General features: G+C 40.0%; 1 protein-coding gene across 2 annotated transcripts in view; it reads left to right on the forward strand.

Annotated features, from left to right (window-relative positions):
* The window catches only part of mmp23ba (matrix metallopeptidase 23ba), a 36,478-nt gene extending 15,297 nt beyond the window's left edge, over positions 1–21,181 (forward strand). For both annotated transcript variants that reach the window (XM_043676272.1, XM_043676273.1), the window contains 7 exons: positions 1,580–1,707; positions 5,979–6,115; positions 7,063–7,230; positions 8,714–8,878; positions 12,176–12,286; positions 14,620–14,746; positions 20,716–21,181. In XM_043676272.1, coding sequence (XP_043532207.1) covers positions 1,580–1,707; positions 5,979–6,115; positions 7,063–7,230; positions 8,714–8,878; positions 12,176–12,286; positions 14,620–14,746; positions 20,716–20,890 — 1,011 coding nt within the window. In that variant the 3' untranslated portion in view covers positions 20,891–21,181. The remainder of the gene's footprint in view (positions 1–1,579; positions 1,708–5,978; positions 6,116–7,062; positions 7,231–8,713; positions 8,879–12,175; positions 12,287–14,619; positions 14,747–20,715) is intronic.
* Positions 21,182–21,536: the final 355 nt, after the last annotated feature.

The raw sequence follows: 21,536 nt of genomic DNA on the forward strand, positions 1-21,536 counted from the left end.
TTCCTGTTCTTGTTACCAAAGTGGATAACCATACATTTATCCACATTAAACTGCATCTGCCATGCATCTGCCCACTCCCCTAACTTGTCCAGGTCACCCTGTAATCTCTTAACATCCTCATCACTTTTCACCCTGCCACCCAGCTTTGTATCATCAGCAAATTTGCTAATGTTATTGCTGATACCATCTTCTATATCATTAACATATATTGTAAACAGCTGTGGCCCCAGCACGGATCCCCACTGGTCACTGCCTGCCATTCCGAAATGGAGCCGTTTATCACTACCCTTTGTTTCCTATTAGCCAACCAATTTTCAATCCATGGGACTAGGATATCTAGTCGACATGGACAAGTTGGACTGAGGGGGTCTGTTTCCATGCTGTACATCTCTACAACTCCATAAACCTTACAAGCATTTTATGTTTCAAGATATTGACTCTAGTTCTTTTGAGATAACAATCCATTTTACTCAATTTCTCCTCATTCCCTCTGATTCATGGAATCAATCGAATAAAGGAAAATATTCAGCTCCTACCAGTATTGTCCGTGTGACATATTCCTGATGGAGGGAAACTAATTTTCCTCTTTCAGTGAAGATTTGCTGGAAATCGATTCACTGTTTTCACTGCTGAGATTGCAACAGGATCGAGTCAAATTTCAAGGAGATGATGGATGCAACATAAACAGAAGAACTTCTCCAACAAATTTGAGTGATTTTGTGGGGTAAAAAAAAACGCAAACCAATCCCAGCTTCAGGGTAATTTCCCCTCCTTACATGTTATCACAAATATTTATTTTCCGGTGGGATGTTCATCGAAAGTCCAAATAATTCATTTTGTTCTCATTACTGTGAATTAGCCAAGCCTAGAAAATGGTTTTGTTTCTGCCGTTTCCGTTTCTTGCTGCCAGTGAGTTAACTGAAAGTGAAGAGGTCAATTGGATAGTGGGCTGGGGTGGGGACTCTGCTTGATGACGTGTGATCGAATTCTGTAATTTTGGTTTTTCAGTGCACAGGTTTCCTAGTTCATCATCATGCTTCAAGGTGTTTTGTGAAACTGAATGATAGTCTGTACTGAGCAGAGTCTGAGTGTGATAGATAGTCGTTGGAGAGCCGGTGTAGACTAATTGGGCTGAATGCCTGTTTTCACACTGTAGAGATTCGATGATGATTCTATAAACATAGCGACCCCTTTAACTTTGGTAATCTGCAGTTGTGTTCCAGCTTTGGGAGCTGACATAATAGATTGCTGATCTCCACACTAATTCTTGGGTAAACCATGTAGATACTCTGTACTCCCACCTAAATAGTAGTTAATGTTTTAATGTTCAACAGGACATTTTGCTCTTTTGCAGTGCTAATAACAATGAAGTTTAAGGTTTTTTGCACAACTTGTAGTTCTAGGGGACTGTATACATTATGGCAGTGTTTAATAGCTTGTCAGATTCCTGGTCTCTCTCTATACTGCAGTTTTTAACCTGACTGAAATTTGAATATTAACCACATAGATCCCATGTTAATTACTTTTTACGAATTTCAACAGTCACATTCTATAAACAACTAATGGCTTCATCTTCTAGGAAAATACTGTACCTCCCAGTTTTTTGGTGTTCGATGTTCACTCCACATTCCAGCACCAGGCAAGAAAGAAGAGGTACACATTAACTCCGCAGATGCAGAAATGGGATCATTTCAATCTAACATACAAGTAAGCGTGAAGGAATATTGAATATAAAAGACCACACTTTTATCCCCCCAGAGAACGCTGTAAAATGAATATTTGATTTTTCTGAAGTTCTTCTTATATGCGAGTGTGCTTGCATGCAGTTGGAGTATGAGGAGAAATTAAACTGTAAATTAGTCTGCAATGTGGTTATTTTATTTCATACCTTATTGCATAACTTACTGACACAGAAGTAAGGTAATACTTGGTCCCAGTATTTCAAATTCAACCTTTATTCAGTTATTTTATGAATATTTTCAATAATTGAACAGATTAATTTCCATTCTTCATCATTCTCTATTCTAAAACATGCTCCAATCTTATTTTTAATTTCACCCAATCCCACTCTTTTCCCTGAGCAAGGAAAGAAATCCAATTCACTAGTAGGTCTCTGCTAATGTTTTTGTAGGTGGTTGAGAGGAATTGACGAGGAGGAACATCATTCCCAGGGGAAACTCCAAGGCCATAAACTTACTCTGGGTTTGGAGACAACTGCACTTTGACCCCTCCCAAGTTCACAGGGATAGGCAATAGTTGCCGGCCCAGCCAGTGATGTACGTGTGTCATGAGCAATTTTGTTCTTTAAGAAAAGTCACCAAAGTCAGCCCATGGCCCTTAGATAATACCACGACATCTCTATACCTACTCAGGTCATTCAGGAAAGTGACTGAGAACACTCGACACAGAGACAGTTGGATGGGTGACCCAAAACGGCCCAGAGCACAGTGAATTAAAGCGTGGTCACCAGTGAGACGGTGATTAAAACTGGCTAGAATGTACGGACTGTGGTGATCTGGCAGTGAGATCATACAGTTGGCTGCAGTGGACTTGGGTGGGAAGGAATCAGCCACGTATGATGACCATCTGGTAATTCTTGCTGAAGTGTAATTTTATAGATTTGGGATGAAACAAGCTGAGCTGAGGTGACCTTATGATGGTAAGGCATGCCAACTTGAGTGATGTCTGCCAAACATCACGAACCATGCTCCAATTTAAATGAATGCCTTCAGCAAAGGAGTGGAGAAAGTTAGAGGAAAATTACAATTTAGACTGTTATGGAAATTTAAATGCTGTACAGTGTACTGCAGTCCAGACAGTGCATACAGATTAACCATTGAATTTGCTAGCCTGTCTGCATGTTACTTTTTTGAGATACCTGATTTAGAATTCCAATTAATGGGGAATTGATTCTTTTGAAACTTCACTATATTAAACATGCAAACAGGAAAATGAATTGTTGAGTTGTATCTTGCACGGAAAATTACTTAAAAACTCTTTGAAGAAAGAATTTTTTCTAAATACCTCATGATGACGAGAACACTGGTGACCACACTTCAGATGCTCTGCTTTCCACGAAGTTTAGAAATCTCTTAGTTTGGCAAAGGTCCCCTTTACACACAGTGTGACAGATATAAAGAAAAGTAATGAGATCCTCTACTGAGCTGTTACTTTAAAAAATAACGTTGATTAAAAATGTATGAATATTATTTAGGACAAATCTGATGTTGCAGATAATTTCTGTCCCGTTTGCTCATTCTGACAATCTATGAAAACTTTACAAAGACTTTCAGAATCAACCAGTTGAGTAATGTTGTTGGTTTAAATATATTCTCTAGTTGCTTCTAGTGGTAATGACAAGTTTCTTAACTGAACTGGGAAACCCAGTTTTGAAATCCCTATTCCTGTTGGTACACTGGATTTCCCAGCTGAGTGGGTTTGTCAGTTTGGCCATGCTATGCAGAGGACATGGTAAATAGGCCGCTGGGTCTGCAAAATATAGAAGCAAAGAAACCTAACAATGAATGTGAAAGAAGACTCCCTCTCCCACTCCGTTTCAGTTGTATATTTACCGTTGTTGGTTCACTTTATTTGTTTCTTGTCTTCCTGTCTTTAAGACTGGAGTCTGAAGTAAACAGGAACCAAGGACTATGTGCCTCCCAGACTCCTAGTGATTTTTTTTGTTGCTTTTTTTTAATGTCAGTGAGTGAGTAACACAATGCCTCAGGATGAATTGTTAGTAAAAGAAAGATGTTTTCATTCTGAGGATAAGTACTGCCATTAGCTGTCTTATTACATTTCAGATTAAATGTTGGGCTAGCACAACTTCTACTCTCTAGAAAATGATGTTAGCCCTCTCCCTGGTAACAAAGGGCAAACCACACTGTTCACAACTCTAGTGTTGTGTTTGACCCCAAAGTGGGCTCCTGATCACTTACTCGTGGTGGTGCCAGGAGCACATTTCCACCTCTGTGGTATTACCAAACTGCACTCCTGTCTCGCGCATCTGCTGCTGAAACCTCTCCAGCCCTTTCTCAACTCCAGAATTGACTTATGTAACACACTCTTGGCTACCCTGCAGCGTTGCACCCTCCACATGCTTCGCCCTTGGCTCCTGTTTACTTTATGCTCCTGTCCTAAAGGCAGGAAGACAAGAAACAAATAAAATAATTCAACAATAATCCATGTACAACTAAAATCTGAGTGGGAGAGAGGTCATCGAAATCTTAGCTACCTTTATTCTGACTCTCATCATGCCCCACAGACCCATCACCCCCTTTGCTTCCTGACCAACATTTGGTTCCTAGTCAAAGAACATCTTGATTTTAAAATTTTCATCCTTATTTCAAATCCTTCCATGATCTCATCTCTTTCTATCTCTATAATCTGTGTTTTGACAACAAACTGGTAATTTCACAGTCCATGTTGAAGATGCACGTTCTTTATTGTAGGTTATTTCATTAAGTGAATTAAAGTGCCCTTATACGATAAGCAGGACTTCAACTCTCGTTTCTGGATAGCTATTCCAGTAATAAAACCAATCTATTATCCAGAGGAAACTGCAAAACTGCACCTGTCAAACAAACATAAGTATACATCTAATGAATTATCCATTGACCTGCAATTTTATTATTCCTTTTTAATCCTAACACTTCGACATACGGTATTCATCTTAACTACATGTTATGAAATGCATGTTTTATTCATGGTACCATCATTAATTCAGAAGCCAGATACAATACTGCCTGCCTGTCTCCCTGTCAAACTTTAAAGTCTTTATTATCTGGCCCCTTTTAATTATCAATTAACATTACTGAAATGATTGCAAAGGTTTAAGCTTTTATAATTTTTAAACGATTCTGTGTTTCATTAAAGCTGTTGCAGAAACTAAGTTGGTGTTCTATATAAACACAGCAATTCCATTCAACTAAACTATCTGACTCCATTTTCTGCAACTTCTGTGTCAATGTTGCATGGCTTTCACATTGTGTTATAGCAAATATTACAGATTAGCACTGGCCTTTCTAGTCTGGCCAACAATCTTATTATGTTCTCTCAAGATTTGCAAAGGCTGCTGCAAAATAACAATTAATGCAAAGGAAGCCTTTTCAAACTTAATCTAAAAGTCTGTGGAGTCTTCATTTTTAAATAGGACAAATCATTAGCATGTAGATGCTACTCTGAAAACATCATTTATTTGTTCATGGGATGTAGGCATTGCTTATTAGACTAACATTTATTGTTCATCCCTAATTGTCTTTGAGAAGGTCATAGTGAAGCATCTTGAATTGCTGCAAACAGTAGAGAGTAGATAGTTGTTGTTAGGAGGGAACAGGGTTCCAGGAGCTTGCCGCAAACAAATATGGGATGGCCAATTTTCTCTGATTTTGACTATTTTGTCTATAGTACAAAGGATTATTTGTAAGTGTGATGGCTGATGTCTGTTATTGCTTATCATGCTTATAAGCTTATTTGATAATGATTTGCTGGGCTGTAAGAAGTAGTCCCTTGCATATGGGAATGTCTTTTCACGAGGAAAGACGATTCTGTTGAGTTAGCTGACTTAGTGCTAAGTTCTAGAGCTCTAAAGTCATCCTAATAACATTAAGCTTTTATATCCAGCATCACTGGGACACAGTTAAAATGGGAAAATAGAAAACTGAAAATAAATCAGACCTCCAACCACAATGTGACAAGTTCAAAATTTGTCACTTTGAGCACCTTGATATTTATTACAGTGAGACATTCCAATGCCAAGGGCAAAGGCAGAGGTCTGTGCTCAATTGACCCAACTTTAAGCATTTGATCCAACGAGCTGATCAAGGTATAGCATTGGAAGTGATTGGTGAACTCTTTCTAATAAAACCTTGCCACAACTTTCCAGGGGAGAGTATGGGCTGAAACTGCTTGTAGCACATAATTTTTGTGTGTATTTTATTTGTAATATCATCCATGAATGAAGTTGCTTCCATTCACAGAATTCTGTCCTTTCCAAAGACCCTGAATGAAAAGGACACAGAAAAGGGAATCGCACTCGCTTTTCAAATGTGGAGCGAAGTTTCTCCTTTCAATTTCACTCAAGTTCCTGCAAATGTCAGTGCTGACATTAAAATAGGTGAGAGATTTTTTTTATTCACTTACGGGACAAAGGTCTTGCTGGCTGGACCAGCATTTATTGTCCATCCCTAGTTGCCCTTGAGAAGACGGTGGTGAGTTTCCTCCACAAATTGCTGCAGTTCTAGAACTGGAACTTGAATGTGTTGGTGTCCCCATGTATCTGCTGCCCTTGTCCTTCTCAGTACTGGTGATCATAGGTTTAGAATTTCTGGCTAAGGAGCCTCAGTAAATTTCTGCAGTGCATCTTGCTGATGCTTCAGAGTATCAGGGATGGAGGGAGTGGATGTTTGTGGATGTGGTGCCAATCCAGTGGGCTGCTTTGTCCTGGATGGTGTTGAACTTCTTGAGTGTTGTTGAAGCTGCGCCCACCCAGACAAGTGGAGAGTATTCCATCATGCTCCTGACTTGTGCCTTGTAGATGGTTTACAGGCTTTGAGGAGTCAGGAGGTGAGTTACTTGTTGCAAGATTCCTAGCTTCTGACCTGCTCTTGTAGCTTACTGGTATCAAAAATGATTAAAATACTCTATTACAGAAATAGAGGCAGTTATTGACAAATTAATTGAATCCCACAGTTCAAATCTGAAGACACTCTACCTGGTTTACCTTTCCTCCTTCAAAAAGCCTTCTCAATGTTTACTTCCTTGATTAGGACCCCTGCTGCTTTCCCTAACTTCACTGAACAATACGTAGTCTTGTTTCACACTTTGTTAAAGGTGTTTAATGTTAGATTTTCAGAAGTGAATTCTGATCTGAGTTTATTTAAACTATGAAAGGAAAAGAAAGAATCTTAAACTAAAACCGAATCTGAAAATAAGATCAAATCTGAGCACATTTAATCAGTCACTCCAAGTTGCAAACTGGATTTCTTCTGGATGCAACAGGATAAATGTAGAAAATTTAATAAATATGATCATTAATATTATGTTATTCTTCTCCTGTGCTAGGATTTTATTCCATAAATCACACCGACTGCTTGGAAGTGACTTCTCATCCGTGTTTTGATGGAATAACTGGAGAACTAGCACATGCTTTCTTTCCATCCAATGGAGAAATCCATTTTGATGATTTTGAACATTGGCAATTGGGTAAAACTCGCTTCAGCTGGAAGAAAAGTATGTTTCATAAAATAACTCTGTCAACAAAAGTGAAAAGTACTGAAACGTAGTTAAGTTCTGAAGAAGGGTTACTGGACTCAAAATATTAACTCTGTTTCTCTCTCACAGATGCTACCAGGTCTGCTGAGTATCTCCAGGAATTTCTGTTTTTGTTTCATTGGTTCTCTTTTGCTCTGCTAGCTGTGCATTTGATTAAATAAATGAGTGGAGTTCTCCCCTTCCTCATGTAGTATGGGCAAAAGTAGAAAGTTAGGAAAATACAAGAATGAAAGACATCAGAATTTTCATGTCAAGAAAACGTTTTATGGTTTTCATCTTGCGATCTTAATTGGATTCTCGCTATTGAGCAGCAACCACTTATCTCCATGTATTTGCATCTCATCATTACCCCAACTCTCCTCATTTCTACTTCACTTCCACTTCTCTCCTCCTTTGAGAAACTAGATGGTGCAAATAACCTGATGGTGTTACCTCGATTGGCAGTCCATTGGATAAGGCAACGATCTTCCTCTCCATCGCTATATCCACCAGCACCTCCAAATTTCCACCCACGAAGGAGGGTGCAAGTTTTCCCCGTTGGGTCATGTCCTCAGTGATGGTCTTGATACACCATTGGAGTGTTCCACCAGTTCCTGGTTTACAGCATGTGATGTGGTGTGCAGTTGGGGTTTAAAGTTCAGTGTTAGCAGCATTAATACTGCTAGGTCCTGACAGTGGGGCATCATCTCTGCCTCTCCTGTCACATGATGCCTCAAGATGTTGCTCAAATTACCCAGCTGCATGATTAATGAGGTGGACGATGGTAGGAACAAAGTCACCACAGATGACCAAGTGTCATGAGTCTTACTCAAAAAAATCTGTTAACTGAAAATTGGAACGTTCTACCCTGCAGTTCTTACTGTGGTATATTATACACATTATCTGTTTGTACGTATGGCAGAACTTCTGTTATTTCATTTGTTTAAGCACAACGCACTCAAAATAATAACATCCCACACAATGAAAGAGCCCACTTCATTTAAAATAAAAGTGAAATCTACACTGTGGATGTCCTGTTGAAGCTGCTGGTCTCTATAGTTGAGGTGTTGTTTATGTTACAGGCTTTGACTGAATGCCAATCCTCAATCTGCTTCAGATAACATCTTTGCCTAAATTGGAATTCCAGATAACTTACCATTCTCAATGGCTACATGCAAAATTAACCCAGAACAGGGTCAATACTTGGTCTGTCCAGTGAGGCTGATCTCAGCTGAAATAGTAATTGTACTTTTTTTTCTGAAAAAAGCAAAGTTTAATATTACTGAGTGAAGGCAGAGGAAATAATAGTTGGTGTTTCTCGTCTTTGTAGATCTTGAGTAACCCCGGGTTTCTTATTTATCTTTGGTCGAACAATATTGCATGATAAATTTTAATGATTCCAAAATAAACATTAATTTTATTTTATAAATGTAATTCTAAAAGTGATTTCTCTCTTTCGCAGTTGTCTGGCTTACTGATTTGGTACATGTTGCAGCCCACGAGATTGGACACAGCCTTGGATTAATGCACTCACAGAACACAAATGCACTTATGCACAAAAATGCGACTTTAATAGGAAAAGATAAAATCAGTCAGGATGATATCTGGGGGATTTGGAGGCTGTATGGTAAGGCTTGAGGGACTACCCTCACCTAGAGTTGTGAACAGTGACAGTACTGTGTGCGGGTGTGATACAGACTTACAGTTCTGGTTCCCACATAGCAGGTCTGACATCTAGGCACAACTGCCAACACCCAATTATTTCCTTTAATTGAAACATCCTGCTGCTAAGAAACCTCTGCCCAACCAGCCAAGCTGCTTGTGGTGTACATGACATCCCAAGTGTGGATGGAACATTCTGGAGACAAAAGCTGGTGCGCAACTAACTTGAGTCTTCAGTTACTGGACAACAAACTAAGCAACCGGGGATGCAAAGGATACTAATAACTTACTGTAACTCTGGAAATATTTAACATCCATTTCAGATCATTGAAGTAAATTCTGAACTTTTAATGCTAATTGATGTTAGTTCAACAACCCCAAGCTGTGCCACCAAAGGAGTAGTATATAGCCCCATGAGATGATCAATGACTAGTATTTCCTTTGATAGCTTTATTTTGCAAAAACAAAAATTCAAACTTTGCATTGATATTTTTACAAAGTGAAAATTTAAGGTAAATCCATAGTTGGGACTTCCAATTATCAGATTAGTTCCATACTATATTTTCAATTTGAAGAGGAGTATTGATTGCTCAGCAGATTAAATTGAGGATTCTGGATTCATCAGCGCTGACTATAGCTGCATTCTCAAAGCAGAATTAACATTTGTGCTGTGGGAATGCTGTTAATCTCCCACAGGTCCCCATCCACCTACAGTTTGAGCTTTCTCAGTTTCCTGTCATTGGGTTGGATTGTGCAGTCTCACAGCACCTATGGCATCCTTCCAAAGAAAGAACCGTTAATCCTCATCTGACTAATCCTACAGAGCCTTTGTAACAATGTGCTAATAGTGAGCATCTTCGGTGCTCACAAAATTAAAACAAAACATGACAGCGATCGTTAAGTCTAGTTGGGAATTTGAAAAGCCTTTTTACACGAACTTCTACTAGAAATGGTAATTAAGGAAAAATAGCCAGGATAGAACATAGAACATTACAGCGCAGTACAGGCCCTTCAGCCCTCGATGTTGTACCGACCTGTCATACCAATCTGAAGCCCATCTAACCTAAGCCCATGTTCCATGTCCATCCATATGCTTGTCCAATGACGACTTAAATGTACTTAAAGTTGGTGAATCTACTACCGTTGCAGGCAAAGCATTCCATACCCTATATCTATCACCCCTCAATTTAAAGCTATGCCCCCTCGTGCTCGCCATCACCATACTTGGGAAAAAAGGCTCTCCCTGTCCACCCTATCTAACCCTCTGATTATCTTATATGTCTCTATTAAGTCACCTCTCAACCTTCTTCTCTCTAACGAAAACAGCCTCAAGTCCCTCAGCCTTTCCTCATAAGACCTTCCCTCCATACCAGGCAACATCCTAGTAAATCTCCTCTGCACCCTTTCCAAAGCTTCCACATCCTCCTTATAATGCGGTGACCAGAGCTGTACACAATTCTCCAAGTGCGGCCGCACCAGACTTTTGTACAGCTGTAGCATAACCTCATGGTTCTGGAACTCGATCCCTCTATTAATAAAAGCTAAAACACTATATGCCTTCTTAACAACCCTGTCAACCTGGGTGGCAACTTTCAAGGATCTGTGTACCTGGACACCGAGATCTCTCTGCTCATCTACACTACCAAGAATCTTACCATTAGCCCAGTACTTTGCATTCCGGTTACTCTGATCAAAGTGAATCATCTCACACTTATCCGCATTAGATTCAAGGGGAAACTGAAAAGAATGTCAGAGAGAGACAGGATCAAAAGGAGAATGATAAAAGGGTTACAAGAATGTAAACTTAGATTTATATAGCACCTTTAATGTAATGAAACACGCCAAGTACTTCACAGGAACATTGTAAAAGGAATGTATGATGCTGGAACACATAAGATATTAGGTTGGATGAGCAAAGGCTTGGTTAAAAAGATAGCTTTTAAGAAGTATCATAAAGGAAGAAAGTGAGACAAAGAAGTGTAGTGAAGGGAATTGCAAGGTTTAGGGTCCAGGCAATGGAAGGTACAGCTCCCTGTGATGGAGTAATTATGATTGGGAATGCAAGAGGCCTAAGTTGAAGAAGTGCAGATATCTCAGAAGGTTGTGGTGTTGGAGATTACTAACCGAGCGGAAACAGTTTGTAAACAAAAGATGAGAATTTTAAAGTTGTTTGATCAAGCACAGGGGTGATCAGGGAATGGGTCTCTTAGCTGGCAGCAGATTTTTGTATGATCTCAAGTTTACGGAAGATAAAATATGAGAGGCCAACCAGGAGTAGAGTCGAGTCAAGCCTCCAGGTACAGAATGCATGAATGAAGATTTCAGCAGCAGGAAATCCAAGACAGAACTGAAGCCAAGCAGTGCTACTCAGGTGGAAATAAGCATTCTCAAGATGTCTCAGACACAAACTTGGAAGTTCATCTCAAGATCAAATAAGATAGTTGCCAGGGAGAAGGATGGAATTGGTCAGTTGGGAATGGGGTTTGGAGTAGGAATTGAAAATGATCACTTCAATCTACTCAAAATTTAACTGGGGACATTTCGCATCCAGTACCTGATGAACAGTCTGATAAAGTAATGGTGGAGAAGTCGAGAATGTGGTGGTGAGATGGAGCTGGTGTAGTCAGTCTACTTGTGGAAACTAAAAACATGCCTTCATGGTGAGGGGTAACGTGGAGACTAGAGATAGGAGGGGGCTAAGGATCGATCCCTTAATTACAATTCCATAGGTAAAAAATGGAACCAGGTGAGAGAAGCCGCATTCAGCTCGACAGTCATGGTTAGGTAAAATAAACTTTTTGGTGGTTTGTCTTCAGCGGAAAGACCAGCTTGGGTTTGTTGTCCTAAATAACCAGTTTCTCTGCCATACACTCTGTGAGTGATCGATAGATGGAATTTGTGTCATTTGATGATCTATTTTTTGTTCTATTAAAAGGAACATTTTTAATCTCTGGCATTTGAACAATTGTGTGAAGTAACTACCCTGAACATTCAGATTATTCCTAATCAGTTGCGATGTTCATTACTCAGTTCACATTATCCATCTACTTTCTCTACTCTGGGGGATTTTTCAGGGTTCTGTAAAGTGTTATAGTTTATTATACCAATGTGCTGCGAAGGAGAAACTGGAAATTTCCTGGTTGTGTGATTGTGGGGGGGGTGAAAAAAAATGAGCCTGTGAGCATTACATTAGGGAGGAGAGTGAAGACATGCTTGAGTAATTAAAAGTATAATTACTGATAACTTATTTGTTAATTTAAAGGTTGCCTGGACAGACTTGATGAATGTCCTTCCTGGGCGCAGATGGGTTTCTGTGAAAAACAACTTTCTTTCATGAAGAAGCATTGTCCCTTAAGCTGTGACTTCTGCAGAGGTACAGTTGCATCCGATGCCAATCACTCACTACCTCCTTCTGTCTTTGTGTTTTCATCCATGCTCAGTGACTGTAGGTTCACACTCTTCCTGACTCAAGGTTGTGGCAGTGGGTTGTGTAAAATCCATTTACTGCACAGTAATGAGTTATTTTCTGATTGTGAACGCACAAATTCCATAACAACATTAAATGCATCCTGTAGGGATGTAGATCTCATAGTTAGAAATAATAGAGATTCTATCTTGATAAGTTCATATCAGCAGTTCTGTGTATGTGCAAGTGACTTTCAGCCTTAGACAGAAAACTACCAATTATTTCTTCATAATTCAGACCAGAAGTTTATCATTAAATATTGAGAAGAGACAATCCATTGAGCATTTTCTGTAACTAAAATGGACACTGACTGCATTATATTTTTGAACTAAAGTTTAAATTCTCAAGTGGAAGGGTGTGGTAATATCAGCACAATGAGTAAACCTGCCTGCACTTGGGTTATTGCTACCCCTGGCACAGATTGGAAGTATTTTTCAATGCAAGATAAGAAAACCTGTTTCTGAGAAATGGACAACTATTATTTGCCTATTAATGAAATTCAGAAAAGTTATTCACCAACAAGCTCTTGTGTTTTTATACCTTTCATTGTAATAAAATGCCCAAGGTTGTTCCCACGAAGATTGTAAAACAGAATTTGACGATGAGCCACATCAGGAAATATTAGGGCAGATTGGTAGGTTTTAAGTGGCATCTAGAACATAGAACATAGAAGAATACAGCGCAGTACAGGCCCTTTGGCCCTCGATGTTGCGCCGATCCAAGCCCACCTAACCTACACTAACCCACTATCCTCCATATACCTAACCAATGCCCGCTTAAATGCCCATAAAGAGGGAAAGTCCACCACTGCTACTGGCAGGGCATTCCATGAACTAACGACTCGCTGAGTGAAGAACCTACCCCAACTTCAGTCCTATATCTACCCCCCCCCTTAATTTAAAGCTATGCCCCCTTGTAATACCCGACTCCATAAGCGGGAAAAGGTTCACACTGTCAACCCTATCTAACCCCCTAATCATCTTGTACACCTCAATCAAGTCACCCCAAACCTTCTTTTCTCTAATGAAAACAGCCCCAAGTGTCTCAGTCTTTCCTCATACGATCTTCCTTCCATACCAGGCAACATCCTGGTAAACCTCCTCTGCAACCGTTCCAGTGCCTCCACATCCTTCCTATAGTATAGCGACCAAAACTGCACACAATATTCCAGATGCAGCCGCACCAGAGTCTTATACAACTGCATCATGACCTCAGGACTCCAGAACTCAATTCCTCTACCAATAAAAGCCAGTACGCCATATGCCTTCCTCACCGCACTATTTACCTGGGTGGCAACTTTCAGAGATCTGTGTACATGGACACCAAGATCCCTCTGCTCATCCACACTACCAAGTATCCGACCATTAGCCCAGTACCCCATCTTTTTGTTATTCTTCCCAAAGTGAATCACCTCACACTTAGCTACATTGAATTCCATTTGCCACCTTTCTGCCCAGCTCTGCAGCTTCTCTATATCCTGCTGTAACCTGCCACATCCTTCCTCACTGTCAACAACTCCTCCGACTTTCGTATCATCCGCAAACTTGCTCACCCAACCTTCTAACCCCTCTTCCAGGTCATTTATAAAAATGACAAACAGATAAAAATGACAAATCTTAAAGGAGAAAAGCAATGTAGAGGGTGGAGAGGGAATTCTAAAGCTTAGAATCTTGGCAGTGAAGGTGCAGACACCAGTGGTAAAACATATCAGCCATGCTCCAGAGATGGGTGCAGTTATGTCAAAGATCTGTAGGGCTGGAGGAGGTTACACAGAAGCAAGGCCACTAAAACAAGAACATGAATTGTAGAATTGAGATGTTCCTTAAGTGGGTGCCAGTGTTGGTCAGGAAATGCAAGGGTCAATGGGACTTTGTGCCAGTAAGGACATAGGAAGCAGCATTTTGGATGATCTCGTGCTTACGGAGGGTGGAACATTGGATGCCATCCAGGAAAGCACTGGAATAGTCAACTTTAGTGGAACAAAAGCATAGATGTTGGTTACAACAGCTTCCTGTAAGACAGATGCATACAGTATGTTTTTCTTATACTGTTCAATATTGCTTTGTAACTTGGCCAAGGATTTGAAAAATTCATCACAAGTTCTGTTGCTGTAGATTTGAGACAATTCTGGGACTTGGAAATCCCAGCTGTTAAATATTATTCTAATTTTCATTGTTCAAAAAATACACTGAATCTAATGTTTCATACAAGTAATAAATAATGACTCAAATGCTCTGCAGATCCACCCATTCCAACCAATGCACCTACACCTTTACCTCCCAGGACTAAAGTTAGGCGAGTTTCCAAAGGGCGGAAGGTTACAGTTCAATGTGGACGAAAGGTTGCTCATAAGAAAGGGATACTGCAGTAAGTAATGCTTTTTCAAATAATCTACACTTCAGTAATTTCCTACAATTTACTTTCTACTTGGGCAGCCAGCCCACGGGGAAATTACCCAGCGTTAAAGTTCCTTTTACTTTGCTGCAGGGACATATTTTCATTTCAACCTGAGGATAGCACCTCCATGTAAACGTGATTACAACAAACCGTCTATACGGTTACAAACTTACTACCTACTATCAGATCAGGTAACTCCTGTGGGCACATACCTGGTAGGAGTTGGCATGAGATTCATTTGCAGAAGATGTATCAATAAGAGACAATTTTGTGGTGAATTTAAAATCTTGGTTAGTGTCAACACATTTGGCATCTAATCCACCAATTTTTAAAAAGCATTAACCAGCATGGCATAATTCTTGTCGACATACTCAGTGGCAAAACGTAACTGGTCTCTGTTGGTTTAGTATCTCTTAAACCCTGTATCCCATGCTTTGATCTCCTGGTAGAGTCTAATTAAAGTACCCAGGACTGTCACAGTTAATGGCAGGGTGCTGGGGAGTATTGCCAAACAAAGAGACTGAGAGGTGCAGGTCCATAATTCCTTGAAAGTGGAGTTGCAGGTAGACAGGGTGGTGCAGAAGGCATTTAGCATGCTGCATACAATTCTGGTCACCTTAATATAGGAAGGATGTTGTTAAACTTGAAAGGGTGCAGGAACAATTTACAAGGATGTTGCCAGGACTGGAGGGCTTGAGCTATAGGAAAGACTAAATAGGCTGGAGTATCGGAAGCTCAGGGGTGACCTTACAGAGATTTATAAAACCATGAGGGGAATGGATAGGCTGAATAGCCAAGGTCTTTTCTCCGAGGGTCTAAAACTAGAAGACATAAGTTTAAGGTGAGAGGGGGAAGATTTAAGAACCTAAGGGGCAAAATTTTCATACAGAGGGTGGTGCGTGTATAGTTACAAGCTGCCAGAGAAAGTGGTGGAAGCTGTGATTACAACATTTAAAATGCATCTGGATGTGCAAATGAATAGGAAGGATTTAGAGAGACATGGGCCACATGATGTCAAATGGAACTAGGTCAGATTAGGATATTTGGTCAGCACTGATAAGTTGGATGTGAAGTGTCTGTTTCTGTACTGTATGACTCTATGATCAGAATTATTTATGTTCCTCACTGAATAATATTGTCCCTGAAGTGAACTGTCTATGAAACCAGGCCACATCAATTGATGTGAACCTTAATTAGTTTATAAGAGTTTGATTTAAATTATGATTAATTTGCACATGATCAAGGCATTAAGTCCCCAGGAGCCAGATGCCTTGCTAATTAGAATCCCATGCAGTAGTTTGCACCATTACTATTTTTAATTATGAATGATAAATGGTAGAAAAGCATTTGTTAAAATACTGTGAATGAGCTAGGTTTAAGCTCTATTGGTGGAAGATGTTAGCACAGTGGTAATGTAATTTCGAGATCCAGGCTTGTTGATTAGAGGACCCAAGTTCAAATGCCACCGTGGAAGCTGATGGAAATATAATTAAATCTGGCAGATGAAACTAGTTTCTGTAGTGGTGACCATGAAACTACCAGCACTCCTCGTAAAGTCCCCTCTGGTTCCCTAATGTTCTTTAGGGCAGAAAAATCCTTATTTGGGCTTGCCGACATGTGACTCCAGATCCACAATAAGGTGGGTTTTTCCTTTTTGCTCAGAAATGGCTGAGCAAGCCACACAGTTCAAGGGCAATTAGGAATGGACAACAGATGCTGGCCTGGCCAGTGACATCCACATTCCATAAGAAAATATTTTAAAAGTTGTATGACCAAAGTCAGCCCTCCACTTGCAGTAGTAGAAATTACTGAACTAATGTTTGAAACACTCTTGTGTAGGTAATGGAAGGGTTCTTGAGGAAGCTGCTCAAGGCCACTTTCCACAAGTAATGGCTCCTGCATCTTATTGACCTCTGGTGGTAGAGGCTTTAAGGTTTGACTGATTCTCTGAATCAGTCCAGCTGGATTTTGGATGTCCAATGTGACTTATAGTCTGGCTCTCTAGCAGCTACAGTATTCAGTTCAATGATATCCTCACCGTCCCCTCCTGATCAGGTCAGTTATGTTTGCAGCGAATGGCAGAGCAGACTTGATGGGCCGAATGACCACCTTCTGTTCTGACATTTTATGGTCTTAAATATTCATTCTGCTTTGTATGTGAACTCCTGCAATCCAAGGTCATTGTTTTGAGATATGTGTACGAGTTTGGGACAAGTTGCTTGTCTGTTTTACCATTGATTTGATATGGCCTGAGAACCGATTACGTGAAGCACTGACAGAACCAGAAACTAAAGGAGGGGTTCGTTTGGGTCACACCATTAGCCTGACTTGTGTAACTTTCCAGTTGTAAGCCAAGACAAAAATATTTGTGGTTTCACAAGAATCCAATGTTTGCTGGCTAGACATGCAAGTAGCATATTGTGTAAATTGGAATTGGAAATTTAAAAAGATATTAAGGCAAGATAGTACCCAATCTGCATGTAAGAAATTCATAAACTAATCCTGCTATTGCCCCAACTGTTAAGTGATTCTGGGCTCCAAAACGACACATTCTCCAATGATGTCTACAATTGTATGTACAGTATGTGGCACCCAGAGCTGGGTCCTCTGTTTGAATAATAAACTTGTGCTGACTGAGGAGGCAGAATGCTCTGGAACTCGCTGTCTGTAACAGAAGGTGTGGGTGAGGCATTATTCTTAAATAGAAAGTCATAAAATCAGTTGGTCATTATTGTTTCAGCATATGTATCACTGCTGCCTCCCAGTGCCAGAGACTTGATGCGACTCCACACAGGCACTCTCCCAGTGTATGCATGGGTTTCCTCCCACAGTCCAAAGATGTGTAGGTTACATAGATGGGCTATGCTAAATTGCCCATAGTAGTTTCAGTTTTGTACATCGCTGTTTGATATGTACAACACTTGGCTTTTAGCACTTCTACTCTAACAATGTATTTCTCGTTTGTCAGTGTTTAGCGAGTTATCCCACTGGACACTAATATAGAACATCAATTGCTACAAAATGCATCAAACTTTAAGTTATAGGAAGTTTAAAACTTGTTGTTAATGCTAATTTAGCTGCTTGGATTACTTTATGGAATTACTGCTGTATTTCAGGGAAGTTATTTGGGTGGAACTGAGAAATATGAAAGAGATATTCACCTTATTGGGATTGTATTACAGATCCCTAATAGTAGGGAAATTGCAAAACAAATTTATAAGGGGATTTTAACTTTCCAAACATTGACTGTCGTAGTGTTAAGGGTTTAGACGCAGAGGAATTTGTTAGTTATGTACAAGAAAAGTTTGAGTCAGCATGTGGATGTATCTAATAGAGAAGATGCAAAACTTGACCTAAACTTGGGAAATGAGGCAGGGCAGGTAACGGAGGTGGCAGTGGGGAAGCACTTTGGGGCCCATGACCATAATTCTATTAATTGTAAAATAGTGATGGAAAAGGATAGACTGGATCTAAAAGTTGAAGTTCTAAATTGGAGGAAGGCTAATTTTGACAGCTTTTGAAAGTTCTTGCCCTAATACTGACAGTGGGGGGTGGGGAGCAGATGTTTGCAGGTAAAAGGATGAGTGGAACATGGGAAGCCTTCAAAAATGAGCTAACAAGAGACCAGAGACAGTACATTTCTGTTTGGGTGAAAGGAAAGGCTGGTAGGTATAGGGAATGCTGGATGACTAGAGAAATTGAGGTTTTGGTTAAAAAGAAGGAAGTATATGTCAGGTATAGACTGGAGAGACAGAGTGAATCCTTAGAAGAGTAAAAAGGCAGTAGGAGTATACTTGAGGGAAATCAGGAGGGCAAAAAGGGGACATGAGATAGCTTTGGCAAATAGGGTTAAGGAGAATTCAAAGGGATTTTATAAATATAGAAAGGACAAAAGGGTAACTACGCAGAGAATAGGGCCCCTCAAAAAATCAGTAAGGCAGCTTACGTGTAGAGTCACAGAGATGGGGGAGATTCTAGACGAGTATTTTGTGTCAGTGTTTACTATGGAGAAGGACATGGAAGATATAGAATGTTGGGGAAATAGATGGTGACATCTTGAAAAATGTCTATATTACAGAGGAGGTGGTGCTGGATGTCTTGAAATGTATAAAAGTGGATAAATCTCCAACACCTGATCAGGTGTACCCTAGAACTCTGCAGGAAGCTAAGAAAGTGATTGCTAGGCCCCTTGCTGAGATATTTGGATCATCGAAAGTCACAGGTGAGGTGCCGGAACACTCTAGGTTGGCTAATGTGGTGCCACTGTTTAAGAAAAGTGGTAAGGAAAAGCCAGTGAACTATAGGCCAGTGAGCCTGACATCGGTTGGAGGGAATCCTGAGAGACAGGATTTACATGTATTTGGAAAGGCAAGGATTGATTAGGGATAGTCAGCATGGCTTTGTGTGTGGGTAATCATGTCTCACAAACTTGATTGTTACTTCTTCAAAAAACTCAGGATTGAGGTAGAACTAGCCATTTTGATACAGAACTGGCTCAAAAGGTAGAAGACACAATGGTGGTGGAGGTTTGCTTTTCAGACTGGAGGCCTGTGACCAGTGGTGTGCCATAAGGATTGGTGCTGGGTCCAATGTTTCTCATCATTTATATAGGTGAACAGAGGAGATATAGTTATTAAGTTTGCAGATGACACCAAAATTGGAGGTGTAGTGGATAGCAAAGAAGATTACCTCAGAGTACAATAAGATCTTGATCAGATGGAGGTTAATTTAGATAAATGCAAAAATTGCATTTTGGAAAAGCAAATCTTAGCAGGACTTATCCACTTAATTGTAAGGTCCTAGGGAGTGTTGCTGAACAAAGAGACCTTGGAGTGCAGGTTCATAGCTCCTTGAAAGTAAAGTGGCATTTGGTATGCTTTTGGTCAGAGTATTGAGTATAGGAATCAGAAGGTCATGTTGCAGCTGTACAGGGCATATCGTGTGCAATTCTGGTCTCCTTCCTATTGGAAGGATGTTGTGAAACTTGAAAGGGTTCAGAAAAGATTAACAAGGATGTTGCCAGGGTTAGAGGATTTGACTAGGCTAAGGGGCTGTTTTTCCCCAGAGTGTCGGAGTCTGAGAGGTGACCTTATAGAGGTTTATAAAATCATGAGGGACATGGATAGAATAAACAGACAAAGTCTTTTCCCTGGGGTTGGGGAGTCCAGAACTAGAGGGCATAGGTTTAGGGTGGGGGGAGATAGATATGAAAGGGGCCTGAACAGCAGCTTTTTCACACAGAGGGTGGTATATGTATGGAAGGAGCCATCAAAGAAAGTGATGGAGGCTGGTACAATTACAACATTTGAAAAGGCATCTGGATGGGTATATGAATAGGAAGAGATTAGAGGGATTTGGGCCAAGTGCTGGCAATGGGACTAGATTAATTTCAGATATCTAGTTATTATGGACAAGTTGGACAGAAGGGTCTGTTTCAGTGCTGTATGTCTTTATGACTCTTATAACCTGCTGATTTGGCAAAATGGCTTTTTGCTGTACTTTTGTGATTACAAATGTAGTTGAGTCCACTATTGAATTAAAATTCCAAATAATTTGAGAGTTTCATTAATCCCATTATTTTACCAGTTGGTTAGTCAGAACATGAAGGATTTTGACTAAAGACTGGAATATCAACTCCATGTAGTTTCTGGGATTGGCTGCACCAGAAGAGGGAATTACGGCAGTTCAAAGGTTCCCATATTCTTCATCCAAAATGAGTGATCATTACTTCTTTAGAATGGCCAGATTTCTGTTTCTGTCCTCACACCTTCTGTTGCCTTCAAGTGACATCACAAAATCCTTTACATCTACCTCAGCCAACAGCTGGGATCCTTTCATCCACAAAAGGCTGAAATTAGTCTTGCAAAATTAGTTATTACTGTAAACTGTTGCATGACCCCTGTGGCACTATAGACTCATATGTATAATTTCATTTTCAGATGGTATAAAGATGACGAGCTATTAGAGTTTTCATATGCTGGTTATATCTCCATGATGGGGAATAAGCTCATCATTGTTGCTAATGCAATCAATCAAGGAACCTACACCTGTCTAGTGAAGAAAAAAGACAAAATTCTTACAAAATACTCGTGGCGGTTAATAGTTAAAGAGTAAAAGACTTTAAACAATGTATTAACGTGTTAAGTAGATCATACCCTGTACCTAGTTATGTAATGTTTTATTGCATCATGATGCTTTCAATTTCCACTTATTGTTTGTACAGTGATCTTTATTAAATCTGACTGACCAATCTGTCAAAATGTGGAACTTATGGCTCTTTTTATAAAATAAAGTATGTTGCTTCTCACAAGGCGAGTAAATTGACTAAGTTTAGGAATAGTAGCACTCTACCTGTGGCCAAAGACAAAGTAACTAGTGAATCAGAAAAGCTCCCATCAAACCTCCCAACTTCAAAAATAAAACAAAGTACTGCAGATACTGAAGATAGAAGTTGCTGAGGAAACTCCATTTTCAACCTGTGTACATTATTGGTTGGTTCCCTCACCTTCCTCCAGCTGAGAATGATGAACACACCACAGCTCAGGAATCAAATATTCAATTAGCTCAATGGGTCATGAGCTTCAACACTGACATCTACCTGACAAGATGGAAAACTAGCCCAGGGTGTCCTCTGCATAAAAAGTAATACAAAAAGACCATTCGGCCCAATAAGTCCATACCAACCTTCCAAAAAGTGACCCACCCAGACCCATTTCCCTCTGACAAATGCATTTAACATTATGGGCAATTTAGCATGGCC

The sequence above is a fragment of the Chiloscyllium plagiosum genome, chromosome 34, assembly GCF_004010195.1.
Source record: "Chiloscyllium plagiosum isolate BGI_BamShark_2017 chromosome 34, ASM401019v2, whole genome shotgun sequence".
In the NCBI taxonomy this organism is placed as follows: domain Eukaryota; kingdom Metazoa; phylum Chordata; class Chondrichthyes; order Orectolobiformes; family Hemiscylliidae; genus Chiloscyllium; species Chiloscyllium plagiosum.